The sequence below is a fragment of the Galleria mellonella genome, unplaced genomic scaffold (assembly GCF_026898425.1).
Source record: "Galleria mellonella isolate WM207_F2 unplaced genomic scaffold, CSIRO_AGI_GalMel_v1 utg171, whole genome shotgun sequence".
Classification (NCBI taxonomy): domain Eukaryota; kingdom Metazoa; phylum Arthropoda; class Insecta; order Lepidoptera; family Pyralidae; genus Galleria; species Galleria mellonella.
Window position 1 is genome coordinate 4,182,371 of NW_026442014.1, and position 24,134 is coordinate 4,206,504.

Consider the following 24,134-nt stretch of genomic DNA (forward strand, 5'->3'; position numbering starts at 1 on the left):
AAGGTTTTTATACTTTCAGATTGGCCCCATAGAAATTTCATCAAAATCAGTTCGGTAATTAAATTTTTTATTTATTGAATTTATACTTTCCATGTTTTATGAATCATTGTCCTCTATGCAATTAGATTGGTCAGTCCTAAGGAAGTAGGAACGGTTAATGTTATTCTTATCCAATGACTTGTAGACTTTCTCCATTACTGAAAGTGAAGGATTTCTCTCTCTAGTCAGTATCCATGCGTTACCTAAAAAAAAAAACAATATTTAAGCCATAGATATACTACGCCAGTTACTTTATCTATGTTTTAAATGTTATTACCAACACCGGGAACAATTACAATTACAAGATACAGAAGCATAATACTATGCTCCTCAAAAATGGCACTGAATGCTAAGTACCGTAGGTATTAAAGAGTATTGTGGGACATCCACAGTGTTGTTCATGACCATAGGTGACAGTTACTCCTTACCATCAGCTGAATAAGTTTACGACTTGTTGAATGAATGAATGAATTTTATTTACTAAATATTGGTGATCGTCAGTAGGAGATCATAAAATTAATTACAATGGTTCAGCAATATTTACCATTACATAGATGTGCAAATCTTGTTTGCCATTTTAAACTTTGTGAAATAAATAAACAATACATTCAGTCTAGATAGCTATGAGATGCGGGTTTGAATTGTATATTTATTTTTATTGCTTTTGTAAAAATATATACAGCGACTATAGAATCTGTTAGTAAGAGTGAGTTTGTCTCTGAAAGAGATCTCTTTTATCTAACCTAATGAAGGTAAATGGAAAATGTTTAGCGAGTAATCTGATGTATAAAACTTGTATATGGGATAAAAAAAAAAACCCCTTTAAACTGCTAATTTGAAACAAAATCGCAATAAAACAATAAATACAAAAGTTGTAAACATTGAATGGATGGTTGTACGTATATCTAGTATAATATAATAGGCAAAATGGAAAAACTAGTAATGATGGCAGACAAAGAAAATAACACTAATTTAATAAATAGGGCTGTGGATTTCAGCAAAATACTCACGTGTATGGAAGAGCCCGAAGTCGTTGCAACTCCAAATAATAGAATAATTATCATAGTCAGTATCTACGACCCAATATGGTGCTGCAACGTTTACTGGCAGAGACGGGAATCGAACGGATAGCTTGCCCTCGTCGGACCGGCTTATTTGAGTCGCTTCACCATCAATCTCTGATTGTATGCCCGTACTGGAATTAGAAAATAAAATAAAGTTATAAAATTTTGCTAGAGGAAAAAAATATATAGAAAAAGGATTATATTAATTCATAGGGGTTTTTTTAAAGAGATTCAACCAGATGAGAGTTTCCGTGGAGCACAGTCGAAAGCTTAAAATATCACTAACACGCATTTAGGTGAATGTAGTATGAGAGTTTAAAAGAAATTATACTACATGGTCGTGTGATCTTGGCAATAGAAATAGCTACTCCTTCCTTTCTCGAGGGTATTGTAATAGGCATTTAACAAAATTTTATGGTTGAGGAATAACATCCTTCTTAAAACATCACCAAACCCTAACTGCTGTTGCCAACCCACGTGCTAAGAATAGCAATTACTGGCAAAACCCTTTAAGAGAGAGGTCTATGTTTAGTAGTGAACATTTGATGGCAGATATCATTATTATTATTATTCAGACTATAATTCTTGGGTAAAGTTATTCAGTTCAATGTTCTATGACATGGTTTCGGCTTGGTAGGCGTACCCATTACGATAAACGTTATATTACAGTTATTTTATTCACGATAATGTAGTAAATAAATTAATGATAGGAATAATTGATTCAAATAATGAGTCTATTACATACAAACTGCTTAGCTGCTTGTTGGTTACTGTCATAACTCCATCATCTTTAGTGTCGTAATTTGCTGTCACACATTTGCCTCCGAACTCGAATAAGAAGAAATACTTCTCTGCCTCGTACCACTTGCCAGTATACTGTAAATAGTGAGAAGAGAAAGGAATTCTATAAATTTATACTTATATTACAATGGGAGATTATTATAAAAAGATATATTTTTTATTATAATTACATATTTGCCGCCAGTAGACTATTTGAATTTCCCCACCCCTATCGCCCTCTACAATTAGATACTATAAGTTGTCAATAATATAACTCACAGTTTTTTTGCCAGTGAAACTTTGTGTTTATAAAAAAAAAATGTTTTAGCCTAAAATGTTTCGCTCTCGGCTTCAAACTAATAAGCCTATTGGTAAATTCTTTCATATGTACTGGCATTTTTATTGACAGAGTTTCGGAGAAACTTCTTTTAATTGTCAAAACGAGGATTATTCTTAAATGTACAGAGCTTGGGTCTAGTCACATTATTTATTTATTTTTATTTATTTATTCATTAGTACAAATATGTGTACATGGCGGATTTAATGCTAAAAGCATTCTCTCCCAGTCAACCATAGGGAAGTGTCAGAATACTCGAATGCGGTACTACTAATTATTGATATACATACATACTAAAATTACATATATAAACGAATAAACATATATCAATAACAAATATATTTACACATATATGATATATACTATATTATACACGAATTTGGGAATAATATAAAGCACTTATTGCTCGGATAAAGACAAAAAGTGAGCGTGAACGCTTTTTTTGAAAGACGGTTTAGACGGTAGTCTTTTAATGGCATCAGGAAGCGCGTTCTAGAGTCGTGAAGAATGTAGGAGAAAAGAGTTTGAAGCGTAACCAGTACGGTGAGAGGGGAAAGATAATTGGAGAGTATTATTTTATTTAATTACATTTTATTGCACCAATGAAAAATAATAAATACAGTAAATTATTATATTATAAAAAAAAACAGTCAAGTGTAAATAGGATTCACACGCTAAGGTTTTTGTGTAGAAAATAATATGGAGATGAGTTTTTTATTTATTTTATTTCACAGTCGTGTAATTTAAAAAGATCGTGTTTTCATTGTAAATATTTAGCATATTTTTCTTTGTTTATTGAACTATAAATGAAATATTTACCCGACTTGGATCAAAGTCCGTCATAGCACTGACATCTGGACAGTTTCCTGGGAAAGCTAACTGCGATCTGCATAGTCTTAGTCCGCAAAGAAACACCGCTATGGCCCGCAGCACTGACATCTGGAAATATAAATTGTTTTTTTTAGAACGCGTCCAATTATTCTATCTAGCCATTTCAATTCTGTTACTTTCATCTCTGAAAACCTAATGGTTATGTGTTTGTGCTTGATTTTTAATTATATTTTTACAAAAAAAATATTAGTACTTATAATTCTCTCTTTGTAAGTTAAATGATATGCAAAACTAAACATCTAAACATACAAATCTTTACAAATTTTCACATTTATTTTAGGTATGAAAAATATATAAATGTTTGTATGTAATCATTAAAGCTTGAGCTGAACTTTTAAGAGCATAAAGTGTGGATTCAAATATTTCTGCTTTGAAATTAAATAACAATTCGCAATTACTATAGTAATATATGTACTAAAGTATAGTAATTTTAATTTGAAATTTGCAATTAGGTAATTGACAAGTATTTAATGATAAAATAAAAATTTTTAGCTGTCGAACTTCTTACGGGTTCTTCTCGAAAAGTAGTACTTGCAACATTCGAGACCAACAAAAAATTAATAATTTCAAAATCATTATATCGTTATTATTTAATTAAGTACTATATGTATTCTAATCCGTGTGCCTATATCTACCCATATATTACTATATGCTTTTATACATGGGTACATAGCTATACTAGCTAGTTAGAATATTAGATGTCGAGTGCATCGACTTCACGTAGTGAAGAGGCAATAACTGTCCGAGTCGAGGTGAACATACCGTTAATGAGCATAACCAGTAAACACAAGAGAGGAAAACTGCACACTAAAGAAAACTGGGACGATTGTCCTTACTAGGTGCAGCTTTACGGTATCTCGTAACGGGATCCCGACCTATTGATGCTGATTTGTTAAGCTCCAAGCGAAAGGGGGTAACCTATTGGTTTTGTTTTATATTTATACAACTAAGAATAACAAAGTTTGCAGTTTACCTACCTGCTGCGAAGTGGAAAGTGTTATATGGGCATGAACAGTATTATGGATATCAATAATAAAACAGTGTCATTTATGAGTATGCATGTTCATGGTATTGTGTGTACATTTGTTATAATTCCTGATGATTAAGTGTTTAAGGTATAAGGATACACCCAAGTAACGTGTCCATTCACTGAAATATGACTTTACAACCTTTGCAATCGAAATACAGTCATGCACATATGTATTTAAAAGATTTGCGGTCGGTTTTTTAGTTATTATTATGGTCTAAATATATAATTCTTAATTGAAATAACAATATAAAAGAAAGAGTTTATTTTATATTATATATTATTATTAAAGTATATATGCTTAATTTTCCAAATGATTTTTAGTGCTATATTAAGCCAATAGATGGGGTTGTTAATTACGACATGAGGTTTTTACAGAGAAATGTAAATTTCCTAAGCATAATGCTTACAAATGATATGTATGGGAATGTAAATTAAAATTAAATTAAATTTATTAATTAACTTAAAATGTACAAGATGTTATTTAAGTGAATAACATACAAGTAACAAGATAAATCACAATAATTATAAGCTAACTTATGTTTATTATATAAATCTTTGTGAAAGTTTATACGTATGTTTGAATGTTTATTACACGATGACTGAATAGATATAAATTAAGTTTTGTGCGCAGATAGATCATTTCCTAATTGAATGAATTTTTTTTAACAGTAATTCAAAATTGCAATTATGATTGAAATATTTTAGTAAAATTAAAATATACCATATTTGTTATATATTAATGTACAAATTAAGTAAATTTAAAAAAGTATCACAATTGATAAAACGTCTTCTAACTAAATTTATCACATAAGAATCGTATTAAATATGTTACGCTAAAATAAAAAAGAATAAGTATATAAAATGTTACATAAAAACAAAATTACAATCTATTAAAATTGGTCGCTCTATGAATAACCATAAATAAATATTATAACTCACCTTGAAGTTTGTATATTCAGGAAGTATGTAATATTTATAAGTTAATTTAACACTTCGTATTATGAGATCGCGCACCGTGGCGTCACTCTGACCGGTCTAACGTCTACTGTGGAACTAAACAGATTTTCAAACGTATCCTTCTATAAAACTTGGTTTCTGAGCTTTCTATATACATATATACGTACAAATTTATAAAGAAAAAGCATATTCCTTCAGAAAAGGCCGGCTGTACACCTGCAATATACACCATAGGTGTTGCGGGTGATCATAGGCGGCAGTGGTCGCTTATCATCTGGTGCACTACATGCTTGTTCGCCCCCTGTCTTATAAAAAAAAAAAAAGGAAAAACACGAATATTACAAAGAACTTTTGGTAAAGGTGGTCCTTTACATTAATTCAGAACGTACTCACAAAGGTAAATGCTAATGCCCCACTAATGTTTTTTTTTTTTATGCATAATATTTACTAGTATTATAAAAAGGAAAGATTTGTGTGTTTCTTTGTTTGTAATGGGTAAACTCAAAAACTACTCAACTGATTTATATATCTATAGAAAGCTAATATTATAAGCGGGTAACATAAGTTATATATTACTCTCGAGTAGTATATAGCAATACCACTAGTTATAATAATATTACACAGCGCCCTCTAGTCTTAGACTTAGCAGAACTTTCACAACGGATAAAAGACAATTGATAGAATCTTTACTAATATTATTAAACGTTAAAGTCAATTTGTTTGTTACCCTATAGCGCCTTAACAGTTTAACCAATCACAATAAAAATTAGTATATAACTGACGTACTCATGAAATAAAAAAAAAAAAAAAATAATAATTTTGTTAGTATTTCATGACGTGCGAGGATAGAATCCGTGATCATCGGATGGTGAGGCAGTCTGTTGTTGTCACTATTTTACTAATTTTTCTTTTTATTAATATTATAAATGTGATAGTTTATTTTAGAATGTTCAGATGTTTATTAGTAAATTACATCTGGACATCTGAATATATAATTTAGAATAATCTATACACATATATACAATATATTTTGTTTTCAATATGTGATGAATGATGGAATGGTAACTCGGTCTGAACTAACGGTGTGTACTAGCGGGGCACCAGTGAGGGATGATAGAAGAGTATGAACAGACAGGCCAATTAGTTCATCGTGATGAATACAGTTGGAATTCAGCTTGATGAATTACAAATCGCTTTCTGCCCGCTACTCAGAATTTATTCGTATATCAGAAGTAAGAAACGAATGAAATAAACTACTCCTGTATGACGTATAGATAAAATATACACTAGTTTTAATTTGGACCTTCAAGAACGCAACTGTGAACCGCATCTAACTTGGTGTATAGTTTTTGTGTAGTGCCAAAACAAACGTATAGACAGGCAGACAAAATTTAAAAAAAAATATTGTTTTGGTTTTTATTAGCCTTATTAAGACCCCTCATATAAATTTTTCTTAAATTTCTCCTATGTACAGACATTGTCTAATTACAATTTTACTACATTACAAAGAGTAAGAATGGGGGAAGGGATTGTTAATAATACGGACTACTACTGTCCCATTGTTAGCAATATACCCTATCAGGTCAATCTCCACGTGGTTCCCCCTGGAAACCATCGTCTTTAATTCCAGATGTATTCATCACGACAGGGTAACTGACCTGCTTTGTCATTCTCAACTATCATCCCTCATTGGTGCTCCGCCAGCGTATAACGTTAGAGCAGGAGAGGTTACCATTCCATTATCATCCATTAAAAATAAGAATAAGACTATTAAGATAAGATTACAGAAAGTACATTTGTACTATACTATTCTACTGTAGAATTTTTACCCAACTATAAATAAATAGGTACTAGGTGTGTACGACTAATTTCGATGCAGTAGAGGTAGGATTATACTCGTAATTATATGCATAGAAATATCAAAGTAATCATAGTTGCTGTAGTAGGCACCTATATGATCAAACGAACATCATAAAGTGCAGTTCCATTGATTTGTGTTTTTAAATGGATAATAATGGAAACCCCACCCGCGCTATCGGTATACACCGGCGGGGCCCCGGTTATGGATGATAGGTGGGGATTAAGCAGGTCAGTTAAGCCCATCGTGACGAATTCAACAAGAATTGTTCACGATGGCTTCCAGGGGGAACCACGTGGAGGTCGACCTAATAAGGTATATTGCTAGCAATGGGGCTGTCAAACTCCATTGCTAACAATCCTTCCCCCCCCCCCCCCCCCAGTTCCAGTGATATTAGGTAATTTTATTATGAATTTTGCCGTGCAGTCTTGACATAGAATGAGTCATTGCTTTTTTTCCATAATATTTCAGGGATGTACAACAGCGTCCCTCTTTAAACATTACTAAAGTCTAACTGCGGCTGTCAACCCGTCTACCAAGCGAGGAAACTGTTGACAAAACCGATAGGAGGAGGCCTATGTTCAGTAGTGGACAGTTAACGGCGGATATCATTAATAATAAAATATTATGAGTTCTATCTATAAAATGTGAGTAATATCATTTGAAAATATACCTAAGAATATAATGATTTTTTACAATAATTATTTTGCTGCTTCGTACGCGCGTATATTAGAAATAGGAAAATCAGTAAAATAGGCTACTTGGAGATGACGTTACAATATTAAAACATATACCAGTTTTTAAGTTAGACCTTTAACAATATAACTGTGAAATTCGCATCCACGTGCAGTAATTTTTTTTATTGTTAGAGAGGCAAATGGGTAGACGGATCATCTGACGGAAAGCGGTTACCGTTGCCCAAAATCATCTGCAACATCAGAGGATTCCAGATCACAAATGTACGATTTTGTGTGTTATCAATTTTTGCGTGATACCGGAGTAAACTTTGTTATTTATATATAATGTAATATATTTATTGTGATATTCTTATTTTTGTAATGACAAAATTGTTATATGAAAAGCGCCCTCTGTGAAAGTGGGTAAAAAACAGTAGTTCTTTTACAGGCTACTTTCTGTTAGTATTTGTAGTTACTAAAAAGTAAAATAGATGGCGCTCGAGCAGTTTTCAAAATATTACATTTAATTTTTATTGTTAATTAAAAAAAAAAGATAAATTAAACTGAAATAAAAAATATAAAGAAAAAAAAAATAGTTGTCATCGTCATAATATTTTAAAAATTATATAGTATTTCATTAAGATTTGAATTCACAACCTAATAGTGATAAGTGTTACTTAATTTTGAAGCGACTTTCGACTGGGAGCGTGGCGTCTCCTGTAATCCGGCTACTCGGAGGTCGGAGCTGGAGGATGGTTTGAGGTCGGGAGTCCTGGTGCTAAGTGGCCCATGTTGACTGGACGTCCACACTAAGCCTGGTATTAATATGGACCCCCCGGAGGAGTCCGGCGGGTGCAGGTTGTCTAAGGAGGAGCGAAACGGGCCAGGAGGGAAACCTAGCAGCCAAAAGTTCCCGTGTCGAGCAGTAGTGGGATCGCGCCCGTGAGTAGGTGCTCAGTAACAGCCTGACCAAATACAATCAGACCCATCTCTTTTTACTACTTGAAAATAAAGTAATAGAATGTAATATAACTGAAAATAACTATTTTGTATAACTCTATAAATTAATGTTATTTTATTATAAATACTAAAATCTTTTGTATAGTAGTTTTTTAATAGTACTAAAGTGTTTTATTTTATTTTATGGGACTTTTATGGGACTGGATATTAAATGTTACAATAAGAATAAGGATATTATAGATTTACCTTTTAATAAGATTAAACTGTTATTAAATTACTTATTGAAAAAATTCTAAAAATACATTAAATGATTATTTGAATGACAAATGTGGATAGTATTACGATGATGATGATGATTATGATCGATCATACACGGGCTTTTAACGACATGTAATTTAAGACATAGTACATTTATATAAATAAGAGTTCATATTACATATGTTAACAGAGATTTACAAGAGTAACTGTTAATTTTCTTGTGGGCTCTTTTCAACAGATACAAATTTCCGATTCATAAGAAAATGACGATTTAAAAGTGTTTATGAACAAGTCTATTGAATTTGAATTTATTAATAGTGATAGGTAGCTGTGTATTTTTTTATTTTTACTTTTTGTAAATTTTATAATAATTGACAATGAGTGTATCGGTCTCGCACGAAGTTTCCTGTAACCAACTTGTCAATAATTTATCCTAATTATATGTCCATTTTTACATATAATTTATAATACGGAATTCTAATGGTTTTGTAATAGTTTAATTGTAGTTAATTAATGTACAAATGTTCTGTTTAAGAGTTGGAATGATATTTGGATTTTTAAAATTTTGAATGTCTGTACCATAAATGTAAATTTCCTTAGGTTACTTTCTTTTCTAATTTAAGTAGGCATCTTTTTTATGTTATATTTAGACCTACGTATATATGCTCTTTATTATTTAAGAGAGGGACTGGCTGAAAACCAGCGCTGTGCAGCTATACACATTGCACTGGGACACTCACAGCATCAGCTGAGCCAATTCCTTGTGCCTGATATGATACACTTATTATATAACTTATAATATGACAGTATATTTTGTTGAACCTATGTTTTTTTGGCAACAAATATTTTCTATTCTATTCTATTTTATTATATATTCTATATTTTTTGATGTAAACTAAAAGATTGCGCAATGAAACACATAGTATTTATATTTATATCATTTATTTCCAAACTGATTTACTTTTCATTACAATTGTAGTGACTATCGTGCTATAACTAATCGATCTGATGACACCAAGTGTGTCTTAGTATCGAATCGATTTTTGATTGTATGTTATACTTATTTGGTAAAGTAGCCTTATTCTGTTAATAAAGCGTCACACGGCTGATCACATTTAAAGACTACGTCTAATTATGAGACAAAATAATCAGGACTGTTTCGTCTTCACTTGTTCCTTCTCTTTCGACTTTTCGACTACGTTCGGCTGCACCTCTACAGGGCCCGCTGATTTTTCCATCCCCTCTTCTATTTTGTCAGATTCGGATAAGATTATTTCGGGAATTTGCTGGGCTTTGATCTCTGGTTCAGGTGATTTGGCGGGTAATTTGTTCTGTGGATTATCATTTCCCTGTAATAAGATTACGGTCAGTGACGTGATATAAAAATATTTGAAGTAAAAGGCTGTTATTGAACAAACATAACATTAAATTTTTTTATTAATTATTTTTTTTTTTTGGTATATTGGGATAAAACAGCAAATTCTCATTATTAATACGTTTTTTTTTGTTCCTTAATAACTATATTTGTTGAAAAAAGTTTTTCAGTTTTATTATACGAGTACAAATAATATTCAGTCAAATTTGAATTTTTATCCAGTGCGAAAATATAAAGTAATAATTTCCTTTCCCATTCATTACTATTGTTATTACCAATTATTAGATCAACATTTTAGCATATTTTTTTATTATATTATGAATAAAGGACGCTACCTTGACAGGTTCTAATGCGGGTATTTCCGCATCGAGTTCTTTCACAGCCTCTTTTGCCAGTCCAGCGTTCTTCCCAGCGATGGGACTAGCAGCAGGATCAGGCAACACCGTGCAGTCAGCCTGGCTGGTCTTCACGAAGAAAGCTCTGGAGATCTTGTATTTATCCAGCACTGCGTAAGCCCTTTGCATCACGGTCGAAGACGCCAGTCTATCACGTGTAAGTAACCACGCGCTCTCTGTTAAATGCGTATAGATATCTTAATAGTTTTCAGATATGAAGGTAGTGAATTAAATTTATTTATTGTATAAATAGTATCAAGGTTCAACCAACTTTATGTCTTTTGGCATTAAGCAAGAAAACGATCTTTTCCATATTCCATCACATAATAAACTGTGTGACTTTTTGGCATTTAGAGTTATAAAAAGAATCTAACTATGAAGTAGTTTGTAGCATATTATAGCCATGTTATGGATAGATTATATCTTTATTCAGAGATATTTATTCTGGAATCATCAAGTACAAAGGTAATAAAAACCTTAGTTTTCAGAACTTAAGAATACCAACGCATGTGAAGTTGCCATAAGCGTAACATAGACGTATCTGTATTGTTCATTTCTATGGTTATATATCTATTATAACCTACCAGTATTTTTTTGTGTTTTAAGTCAGACAAAAATTAAACACTTATAAAAAAAAAATTGTGTTTAAAGTTAGGTTTAGCTTTGTATTACTGCTTAAGTGTTATGTGAAAAGCAACTCACGGGTATGCACTGGTCCCAAGCCGCTGCACGACCACATGACCGCAAAGCTGTCATAGTCGGTATCTAGAATGCTGTACTCGTAGTCGTAAGGGAGAGGCAACGAGGAGTACTTCACCATGATACGTCCTTCGCCTTCACGTCCGATCATCTGGAGGCTACCTTCCATAACTCGTTTCACACCAGTTCTGGAAATAAAGTATTTATCAATGTTCCACATAACATCACATACGAACAAGAATTTAGGCAAGGGTGCGAGTTATAAGAATCAATTAAGAGAAAAAGAGAGAGAGCATCAGGAGGTTAGCCATTTGTTAGGAGTTTTCTTACTACTCATAGCATTAGCTTGCGTTTAGCAGCGGGAACATATTCTTATGGTAGTTCTTATTTTTCAGATTCTTATGAAAGTATGGACACAATTCTTGCTTTTTTACTAATATTATAAATATGAAAATTTATTTGACATCTTATGATGCTTTAACGGATCATGAAATTTGGTAAACCTATACGTATTATATGGGATGGAGAATATTTTATATTCTCTGTTAATCGAAATATTATTATTCCGGTTACGAGAATAAAATCGCAGGTAAAAACTGGCCTATTACTAGGAAAAATAAGTAAGAGAATACTAACAAGTAATTAATAATTTCATTGGCGACGAGTATCCTGCCTTCTGGGGTGCTGACGTAGTTGGTCGTGACGCAGCGGCTGGCCAGCTCGCTGACTGTGAAGTATCGTTCGGCTTCGTACCAAGTGCCAAGGAAACGATTCATACTGAAGTTGGCCATTGGCTGTACAACAAAAACATAACTTAGAAGATATATATGAGAGGCAGAGTTTAAAAGGAAACTAAATTAACAAGGCAACAAGTAAGCAGTAAGAATTCTACTATCGAATCTGAACTTTTTCTAAAAAACATTTTTTGTAAAATAACATATTATCTTGATTGTCGCGTTATGTGTAGCTATCGTGAATGATTTACATATTTACAATCCAATAAATAGAAGTTAAGACCTGCAATTTGAAAAGATGTTGTACTTTGTTTGTACATTCACTTGTATTTTGTCTGATAATTCTTTCTGGAATCAATAGAGGTTGCTCCTGTGCTAGTATCATATTGATTTTGTCATAATTAAAGAAAATCTTTTCAATTAAAGTAGAATTGGACCAATCTTTAGAATTATTTCTAAATTTAACAAAACTTTAGAATAGAAGAAGATATAAGGGAATATATCATATAAGGCAAGGATTAAGAATCGACTAATAGAAAACTTGATGCCAAAGGCGATAACTGAAAACGAAAGTCCGTCCAATGAGTGTTAATGACCGCGGGACCGCATCCGACCGGTCCTGTTGTTCGCGATCAGTTCTGTTATATAAGTTGTACAATCAGGTGTAATGGTAGAACTGAGGTTAAGGTCAACACTGATGTAAGATTGATTGGACTGGTCTGTAGTCGTGTACTCCTCAATTTTACTTTTAGTAGTGTTAATTGGTTTGAACAGTAAGAAACAAATGTTGCTCTTGTAAAGTCAGTTCTTTTGTATGTAGTTCTTTTTAAGACTTAGAAGTTTTGAGGATCATCAAGATCTTGACTTGCATAATTCATGCAAGTCAAGATTCAATTGATTAGGCGTGATAAGTTCCACTTAAATTTATAGTAAATACCGTGAGTTGCTAAGTATTAAATGGTTTATTTTAGTTATGTGTATTATGCTTGTTTATATGATTTGGTTTGGCAAAAAATCTAATGGCCCATCTGATGGAAAGTGACAACTATCGTTTACTATTTAGATAACCAGCATCGAAAATATACAGAAGATCTACCCAGTATTGTGTATGTGTGATAGTGTGGAGTACAGGCTACATATATCATTTATAGTTTTTATATTATTATTTTATATTATTTTTCAAATAAGAAACTGACACGCAACTCTATTGTTTCTTTTTTTGGCTTCCCTTCACGGCTCTAGCCTTCTAAGTTCCTTTTATTAACATACATTTATTTCCAATTTCCATTCTTGGCTTTCTTTGTCGCTCATACATTGCACTTCTTATTCGTTATCATGTCTAATTATTTTTCAGTAATTTCACTATCATGTGATCTTTACAGAACCTTAGCTAAACTGAGGTGTTTCTATAACACATATGTTTAGGCTTCACCTAACGTTGAATGTGGGAGCTAAGAAGTTTTTGCATTCTGAATTGGGATTCTTGGGAGAAGCAATACATGTTATTTAATTATTATAATTAAATTATTAAAGTAATTTAATTATTCACTGATGTTTCAACAAAATGTTAGATAAGTAAAACTAGATTATTATTTTAAAGAAAATACTTTAGAAAGTAACCATTCATTTATAAAATAAGTTAAAGTTGATATAGTTTAATGTATGAATATAAAATATTATTAGCTAGTATATATTTATTACATACAAATAAAGATATATTAATGAGAATTTTTTTCTGATTATATTGTGTTCCATATTGACAATAAGCAACCAAAAGTAATACAATTATTGAGAATAAATGTAAATATAGAAATAGGAGATTAATTGATTGATTCACGTTAATTAATAAGACACACCTATTCTAAATAAAAAAATATAAAAAAAAAAAACTAATAAATATAGGAATCAATTTAAAAACAAAGTCAAAAGAAACGAAGAAAAATAATAAATACCTGAAAGTCGGGGCACCATCCTAAAGATGGGATCTGCGCAGACGCAGAACCGATGAAGGCTAACGCGAGTATTTTCCACATTGCGGAGGCTCGGGTATCCAGGACTGACGACACAGGAATGCCCTCCGATGTCCCAACACTCGCTTATAAACCCTCGCAGCTCTCTGGAACCGGTCTTGAACTTGAAGACGCATCTAATGGATCTCCTTATCTAGTAAACCTAGGCTGATTTATTGCGGACCCAGTAGGCACGGCAAGCAATGAATTTCGCAGTTCTTGTTAGGTAATGCGCATGTGTGTGCCATTAGTGTTTATTTGTTTGCTTTCGTTTCTGTTTGTTGGGAGTTGCTCATGGAGATACTTTTTTTTTTCTTTTTTTTTTACTATAGAACAAAGCGCTATATTGTTATGTCAATCAGCAGGGTTTTTAATATTCTTAGGGCAATTCTATTTAAATTATCTACTTTAGTTATATTACATTTATATTTTATATAAGAACCAGTTTCTGTATTTGGAATTGGATACGCGTGAAAATTTAACGTATGTGCAATATTGTAATACGATCGATCCGATAAGGTTCTTTTTTTTTATATAAAAGTAGTAATTTCTGACGTTACTTTTGAGGCGACAACTTTATCACCATTTTGTTTATGTATATCTGTAAATTTAAACTGTTTTTTTTATATATGTAAATATATCATGAGATCTGTGTCATGTAGTCAGTCCAGGTGTTTAGAGACGTTCTCTTTTTCTATTACTTTAAATATCATTCTACCAAATTGAATTAAATGCAATCTGTTGGAATATCTTCGAATTTGTTCTTTAAGTTTCCTTTTGTATCGATACATTACGGTTGAAGTTTGAAGACTATTACTACCTTATTAGGCGAAACAGTTAGTTTATATAAAACTATTGCCTATAATGAGTGTTTAGATAGATAAAAGATATTTCCGATTGACAAATACCTTAAAATAAAAAAGTTTGTAACACTTTTTTTTTAATACGAGTATGTAGTATTGTCGCCTAAATTGTTTTCCAATATTAATGTTATGTTATGACTGTAGCTTTTGTTTTTTTTTTTTTTTGGACAAAATCTTATATTATTTAGATTAGAAATATAATCTTTTAATGTTCGGAATTATATATTTTTGAGGGATCAAGTAATTTGTTATCTCTCCTTTAGGTTTCCCCTCCCCGCCCCTTTAGATATGTGAATTCTTACTCAGTTGACGAAACCTTTAACATCATTCATATAATAAATATTATTATTATTAGCATTTAATATCTAAAACTTTCTACTCTAGAGAGAAGCAAAGTACCAATTTGTTAATACTTGCTAAATCTTGAAAGCGGTTTCAATCTCTTTTTAGATTACTAACGTTGCTGTACAAAATTGAAAGTCAGACCTTAACTAAGTAAATCTATAAAGTTCATTGGATAAAACGTTTTTTATTTTCAGTTGACTTCAAAAAGAAAGAGGTGCTCAGTTCGGTTGTATTTTTTATGTTTGTTACCTCATAATTGCGTCAGTTCTAAAGCGTTTTAGATTTTTTTATCTGAAAGGATATACTTACAGATTAGTTCCATAGAATTTTTATCAGAATTGGTTCAGTAATTTAGTTTATAAAACAAAATAACTTGTTTTGTCAAAGAGATTGTTTTGTAACTACGATTAGATGGATACAGTTTATTGTTTCCTACAAAAGATTACAATAGTAAACTTGTTATAAATATAAATAATTACAAGAAATAATAATACTGAGAATATAATAGGTGGCCTTATCGCTAAAAGCGATCTCTTCCAGGCAACCTCTGGATGGAGGAGAGTAATTACAAACAATTTGATCGGAATATATTAAGTCTATTTTGTCATTTGCTCTCGTTTATTTATTATGTAAGTTTTTGTGGAAACTTCACTGATATATGTTATTGATACATTTATTATTTATGTGCTACAGAAATTGTATGTTTCCTTAATAAAGTACATAATAAAATAAAATAAAAAAATAAAATATATGGCTAGCAACGACAAACAATCTTACAGCTCATACACAAAAAAAGCATAATTATAACAAAGTCGCAGCTCTGTCTGTCGGTTTTGATTTACTCGTTTTTTTTTGTATCAGCCGTTAACTGACCACTGCTGAACATAGTCTCCCTCATAAGGGCGGAGGGGGGGGGGGGGTGACAGTAGTTGCCACGGTTGGCAGGCAGGCAGGTCGTTTTAATAAGCACGCTGCTGCCCATCCCTCCACTATAAGCTCTCATAGTTGCCTCTTACAACACCCACGGCAAAGGAAGTGGTGGCCTATTCTATGCTGGGAACTACACGGCTATAATCGCATGTTTTCGAATAAACACTTTGTATAACGACAAACGACGAATGGTAAGTAGAGTCCTTATTAGTCATTAGAATATATCCTGTCAAGTCGACATCCACGTGCTCTCCACTGGAAACCCTCGGAGTTAGTTCTTAGCGAATTCGTCACGATGGGCTAACTGACCTGACTTTAACCTCGTCTATTATCTCTTACTGGTGCCGCGTGTGTATATAGGTAAATAGGCGGGATTACCATTTCATTTCATCTTATTAAAAGAAAAACATAAATTATGCAGCGTAATTATTTATAACGTATATATATTAATTATAACGTGTTCCTAAACAAGTTATCTACTCTTCATATCTCAAAGCGACCATTGGCACTTTCCATCAGATAGGCCTCAGACTTGTTTATGATTACAGTAAGATTATGAAAAAAATAATAAATAGGTATACATATTTATGTCGGATTTTCGGAGTCTTAGGTTTTATTCGGAAGAGTAAGACATAGAAAAAAATCGATTTAATAATATTTACTAAATTTTTACTATCTGTGCCACAATTCTGTTAGCATCTTTGAAAAAAAAAATGCTTAAGTCACTTCAAGTTTATATTGGTATTCCTGGCTGAGAGTTTTATACACAAAATAATTTGTTAATAAGCGTTTTCTTTAGATAATATCCCTAATTTATTTGAACACTACCTATGCCCGCAAATTTGTCTATATGCATAGAAACGTTCGTACTTATTTATTTTATTTTTAACCGACTTCAAAAAAGGAGGTTCTATTGTATTTTTAATAGTTTGGGAAAATATACAGTTTATAGTTTCAAGGAGGTATTCTCTTAATAGGATATTGCTCGATTTCTTAGCAAGTTTGCGTATGAATCTCACGACTCATCTGGAGCCAGGAGAATATAGATATATTCAACCGTGCGATGTCGTTAACGTAATGCATAGGACCTATACGAGTATAATGATAGTACAAGCTAGGGGGAAGCATAACAGATACCAACGGGTCGACAACGATCCCAACAGTTTAACTAAACCCAAAAACTATATTAAGATAATTTCATCCCATTCATTTCTTATTTAAGAGCTGCCTTCTTGTTGCTGGAACTCTTGCCACTCACTACGATCTTCAGCGAGTCTCTTCACCTCTTGACACGACACGGCACCAACTTTTTCCTTGATCTGTCTGATGCCTTGGTCTTCCCCTTCCCCTCATTTCTTCTATCTTATCTTCTATTATAATATTTATAAGTCCGTCGTGTTTATATCAAGTGTCCTAACATTTTTCCCTTTTGACCTCAATCGTTTTTATAATTTGTCCCTTTTCCTTAACCCTTTCCACTCCAATGTCGAGTGTCACTCGACATTCATTTTGTACCATACCAAAAGGGATTATAAAGATTAGAAATAAAAATTATAATATAGTATCCTGTAATTACTCATAAAATAAAGTTTATCATATAAGAAAAAATAAATTTTATTTACAAAATACGAAAAACCCCTAAAAGTTAAAAAACGCAATTTTAGCTTGGAGCTGGTGGACTAAAAAGAAAAAAAGGCTTGGAGTGGAAAGGGTTAATTCTAACAAGTACCATCTCATTACTAATTCAATCTTTTCAGCAAATTTTCTTCATCCTTCTCCAGTACCACATAAGATTATATAACAGGATACTAAAGGAGGGAAAGGGATTGTTAGTAATGGGGACTAATGGTCCCATTGCTTTTTTTGCGTTGTATTCAAATAAGTTTTGGAAAATATTTTCCATTCACTTCAAAAAGGAGGTGGTTCTCAATTCACCTTACTTGTATTTGTGTAATACATAATAATATTCGCTGAATTCAGAAATGTTTTTAATAAGTTTTTTTTAATCCAAAAACTTTACTCCTATATAGCATAGAACTTTACCTTTCTGATTATGTGGAAATTGTTCAAAATTGACCTTTTTACATACAATGACATTTGTAGTTTTTTATAAAAAATAAAATTGATAAAACAATTCAACAATTGAAATAGAACAAAAAATACATAATATACTTCAAGTCAACAGACGGTAATTTTATTTACAATATAATATAATAAATAATATAATATAAATAATAATATAATTAAATACTAAGAACCAGCACATATTACAAACAGAAATTAAAGTAATTTTTTTCGAATGTATTTGTATCAGTTTTTAACAGTCCACTGCTGAACAAGTAGTTAAGTTTAGATACACTATATGAAACTTATTAATCATTTATATGTACAAATAAGTGTATATTTGTTTAATAAAGTGAAATAAAAATTTAAAAATAAAACTTAATCACTTTAAAAGCTGTTTCCTCTAAATGTAAACAGAAGAAAGTTAATCTGTATGCATCGTTAAAATACCATTATCTAGTTAGCTAATTATTAATACAAAAGCATCGAATGGAATGTTCCCAAGAGATTCTTCGCAAATGGTAAAGTAAAAAGATGCAAGACCCATCTGCCAACTTACCGGTTCCACAATACAGGCTGGCCATTTTTATTTTCTATTTTTAAAACTTTGTACCCTGTATGGATAGTGTACTGCTTGTCTGGCCTGTTTTTGCAATTTACTTTGTATGTATAAACATTTCTAATTAGGGTTGTGACTATTTTTGAAATCATCGTTCATTTAATTAAATTAATCATTCAAATAAATGATAGACACATATTTTTTTTATATTTTTTCTTGATTACGAGCGTCCAGTTATGTTTTTAATTGTATAATTGCGTAATAATCAATTAATATTCGATTAAAAATTGTTAATCAGTTTAATTGATTATTAATTGACCAAGTTATTAATTCTGAATATATCCTAATAGTATGTTTAATTTTAACTAGGTATGATTGTTATCATTAGCTATACAATTTTTATTCTGGATTATTCTATAAATAGTTTCTTTTCAATAAATTAAAGTTAATATAAAATTCCTTAAATACTAATAACAATTAAAAGTAATCCCCCAACGCACCACACCGAGGCAGCGTACCCAAGATACTGGCAGCATTACCTCTTTGGATTGCCAAACTTTCTTCTTTCTTTTCAGCTTCACAAAAATTTACTGTAAGAAATCCCTCTATTGGATAAGTCCGCTATTGTACTTTATATATTTCAATATTAATTCAATTTAAAGTATGTATCATAGAGATTTTACTATACAGTAGTGGTTAGCAGTGGGGGCTGACCGCCCCATTGCCAGCAAGGAACCTTGCCAGATAGACCTCTACTTTAATTTACCTCTATTCTAATTTCTGATTAATTCGTCATTTATCATCTATCATCACTCTCTAGTGCTTATGTGGTACATATTTTCATGTGCTTTTTCAAACAATATATATGTATAATTATTTTAGAAATTTATTAAATATTTAATGATACTAACACTGATCACAGACTACGTATGTATATTTGTATATATTACGTGGAGATAAAATGCGTTTTATGAACGCAAATATGAAACGAAATGTGAAATATCATGAAAGTGAAAGTGAAAAATGATGAAATCTGTTATTATAATGTATTAACGATTTTCTATTCATAAATTTATAATTTAAGATTGTGTTTCACAAATAAAAATCTACTTCAATCGTGGCAAAACTAATTATTTTTGTTTAAAAACTAAATTTCTGAACCGATTTATAATATTTTTTTTTTTTTTTTATACAACTTAGAATGGCAAACAAGCTGACGGCCCACCTGATGGAAAGTGGTAACCGTCGCCTATAGACATGAGCAGTAGCATGGACATAACAGAGTATACTGTTTCACCCATGATACCCCCCATGCGTTGCCATTCCTGAGGACTCAGGTGTTATTCCTCTGTACCCAGTAAATTCACGCCATATCCCACCCTTCAAACCGAAACACAGCCATGCAAACACAGCTGCTTCACGGTTGAAACACGAATTACCCAAGCAATCGACTTTTGTACAAAGTCTCCCTCTGGGAGATAATAATAGGACCTATGGGACCAATTTAACATACAACGAAAGGGAAAAGTTTTTATTAAAAAAAAAATTAAACATATCATAAAACTATTTTAGCTATAGAACTGTTTTTTTCTTTTTTGAGCTATATTTTTAATTTTTTTCATGTAACTTAGAATGACAACCAAGCTGAAGCCTCACCTAATGCAAAGTGGTGACCGTCACCTATAGACATGAGTAGTATCATGGACATAACAGAGTAGTCTGTTTCGTCCATGTTACTCCCCTCCCCCCTCATGTGTTGCCAATCCTGAGGACTAAAGTGTTATGCCTCCGTACCCTGTAAATTCAGTTATGCAATTTAAAAGAAAATAACTTGTAGTAGTTAAAATACGTTTGTTTGAATAAGGGGGTTAAAATATATCCTTTCAAATTAAAATAACTTTTCAAAATCGATTTATACTGACGGATTTATGAGGTAACAATGTTTGTCAAAAATACAAACAAATTAAGTATCTCCTTCTTTTTTTAAATTGGTTGAAATTCATTTATGGGATTTAGGCTACTTTTTGTATATTAAAAGACATGATTAATTTTATACATTACAGTGATTTTAATAATATATTCTATAGATCTTCAAAGATCAAAACTAAGGACTGCGTATGATAGAAATGCTATTTCTTCAGTCATTTCTGTTTGCGAGCTGTTGTGCGTGAGGGAACTGGATAAGTGTCTACCTACAAAGTGGTTATTACTTTTTAATTACACTAACCAAGAACTAGTTCTTACTCGTTCTTATACAGAAACAAATGCGGCATACCTGTCAGCTATATTAATAATGTTTGCTTATAATTTAACAATATTATGAAAATTTAATCATCTAGATAGTAAATAATAATGTCTCTATAGAAATATTTATTTCCCTTTAATGTTATCGACTGGTTATTAATATATAAAATTGTATTATTATTGTAATTGGTAACTTATCACAAAAACTAGGATTTATTTTGAAGTTGGAAATTGATACACAAAATTATCGATGTTAATTAGAATTGAACTTATTACATTTGAAATCCGATAGTTGACGGTTTTAGTACATATATATATCTTTAGGCTAGGTGTTTTTATGTTAAGCTACATATCTATTTATGTATAATCGTAGATCAAGGTTGATACTATCCACTTATGTAAAAATTTTAAAATAAATTTAAAAAACTACATAGATGTTTAAAGGAATTTATATGTTTTGTATATCACTGAATCACGCTTAAACGGCTGAAAAAATTTGAATGAGATTTCTTTTAGAAACAGATCATATTCTCTGTCAACATACCTATAGATTATTTTTAATCCAAATCAAGTAAAATATGCCGTTACATGCAGTTTTACATTTGAATAAAATTATAAATAGACGTAAGAAAAACTTTATAGAAATTAATCCCATTAATATCACGAATTCGAAACTTTGTAACGAAGGGTGGATATTTGTTACACTTTCACGTAAAAAGTAATGAACGGATTTCATTTAAATTTGGCACATTTGTATGTTTTATCCTACTTTTGCACATAGGATACTTTACATACTGATTCTAGGTAAATCCGCGGGATACTACTAGTATGAAATAAATTGTAAAAGTATTATAAAGTGAAGGTATACAACTCACCTGTTTGAGTGTGTCCGTCGCAGTGACTTGAAATGCTTCACTATTGTTATAATTCGTGTTATAACATAGGGCTTCGGTGGTCAACCATGCGTATGTATACTGTACATAACATACTCGTCTTGGCCAATTAACAGCTTAGTAAGTAGGTAAGCATATCGCATGATTGAACTATATAGGGGTTTTTTTTTATGATACTTAGAATGGCGGATCATCATCATTGTCATATCAGCCTTTAACTGTCCACTGCTTTGGGGGGAAAGGGATTGTTAGCAATGGAGTTCGACATTGCTAGCAATATGCCCTATCAGGTCGACCTCCACGTGGTTCCCCTTGGAAACCACCGTGAACAATTCTTGTTGAATTCGTCACGATGGGCTAACTGACCTGCTTCATCCTCATCTATCATCCCTCACTGGTGCCCCGCCGGTGTATACCGATAGCGCGGGTGGGGCTACCATTCCATTATCACCCATTAAAAAAAAACTGTCCACTGCTGAACATAAGCCTCCCTCTTTGAAAGGTTTTACCCGTAGATGTCGTATTTGTCAGGCGGATTGGCAACCGTAGTTAGGCTTTAGAGATGTTTTAAGAGAGACGCTGCTGCTCATCCTTCGACTTTTTAGTCGCCTCTTATGACACCTATGGGAACGAAAGGGATGGCCTATTCTATGCCGGGACCACACGACCGCTCAAATGGCGGATACCGCTAACAAATGCATGCCCAAGGAGAGTTGTACTGGCATGTATGTATGTTGACTGTCAGTAATAAAGCTTGACAGTGCCGTAAGGGGTATTACGGTAGATTGTAATTGTATAAGATTTTTAAGGAACTATTTGTTATACGGAAGATCTATTCACCCGTATATGTTTAGCTATTAATATAGTGTAGTCACAGGGTAGTCGAAAAACAAATATCATCAATAAAATGTAGGTACAGAAAGATGAGATGGTGAGAGAAAACGGCGTTTGGAGAGGTGCAATACGGAAAGTTATCAAGTGGTTTAAGCTGACCTAATTGAGTATCGTTATTATTATACTAGTGAACAGAAACGGTATTTAAATATTATTGGCATTAGTAAATCACTGTTAAATGAGTTCTCCAATCTTAAGTGATTTTAGATGATTACATACCGTAGGGGTAAGTTCAGACTTAAAAATTGATATACCTAAATTACAGTTACATGGAACACATAATATCACAGTTAATGACGATGTGTCTTCATTGTTGTAGCCTAAGGAAATGTCCTTGATTGAATCCTGAAGTTACACATTATTTATCCCTGAGGATAGCCGTGGTCTGGTTTTAGCAGAGTTCCGCAGCAACATAAAAACTCCTGGCGGCCAAAATTAGTTTTAGTCCAACATAGACTTAAGTTGTGGTTTAATTTAAGTCATCAGTTCATCATATATATTTAAACTGGTAAAAGTTTCTTTTATTTGCAAGATAACCCGTAAAAGGGGGAAAGAGATTGTTCACATTAACCACCATGGTGTCCAGGGGGAACCGCGCGGAGGTCGACCTGATAGGGTATATTCTTAGCAATAGTGCTGATCCTGTCACTAATGATCCCTTTTTCTCACTATTATCTCTCACTGGTGCCCTGCCAGCGTATATCGATAGTGCAAGCAGGGTTACCATTCCATTACTATTCATAACAATAAAATAACAGATTAATAATATATATGCATAACAGATACAATTGGTATATAAGTATGAAATTTCGTTACTCAATATGTCGACGTAGGTATTGGAATTATTAATTCACTTGATTATTATTAAATAAATATAAATGACTCTTTTATCCTGATTACTGCGGGCAAACTTATTGAATACAACAACTATAACAATAACAGACAGATGATAAGTTACTTTAGGTAATATTGATGGTTTTCAGGGGGGGGGTAATGCGGAACCAATGCCGCTACGTGCCCCCTAGAAACCATGGTATATACTATATAGAATATATTTGAATACAGATTATGTCTATACTGATTCTATATATATATATATATATATATATATATATCTTGAATGATTAAGTATATTGATTATTTGGAATGGGGACTCAACGTTCCATAACCATTATTATAATAAGACCATTTGATAATAAGACGGCTAAGTTATGTGTTTAATTTCAGAGATTTTGTTATATAATTTTTCTATGCAATTTGTTCATTTACAGAAGAAATA

The 24,134-nt window shown here is 32.0% G+C and overlaps 1 protein-coding gene across 1 annotated transcript; it reads right to left on the reverse strand.

The window, feature by feature from the left end:
• Positions 1-81: 81 nt before the first annotated feature.
• On the reverse strand, positions 82-22,043 carry LOC113518406 (uncharacterized). Its single transcript, XM_052892838.1, has 9 exons — positions 21,944-22,043; positions 14,007-14,170; positions 11,957-12,114; positions 11,324-11,508; positions 10,562-10,797; positions 3,040-3,159; positions 1,849-1,979; positions 1,050-1,234; positions 82-242 (listed from the first exon to the last, which is right to left on the reverse strand). The coding sequence occupies exons 2-9, from the start codon at positions 14,085-14,087 to the stop codon at positions 97-99; spliced, it is 1,242 nt and encodes a 413-aa protein (XP_052748798.1). The 5' UTR covers positions 14,088-14,170; positions 21,944-22,043; the 3' UTR covers positions 82-96.
• Positions 22,044-24,134: the final 2,091 nt, after the last annotated feature.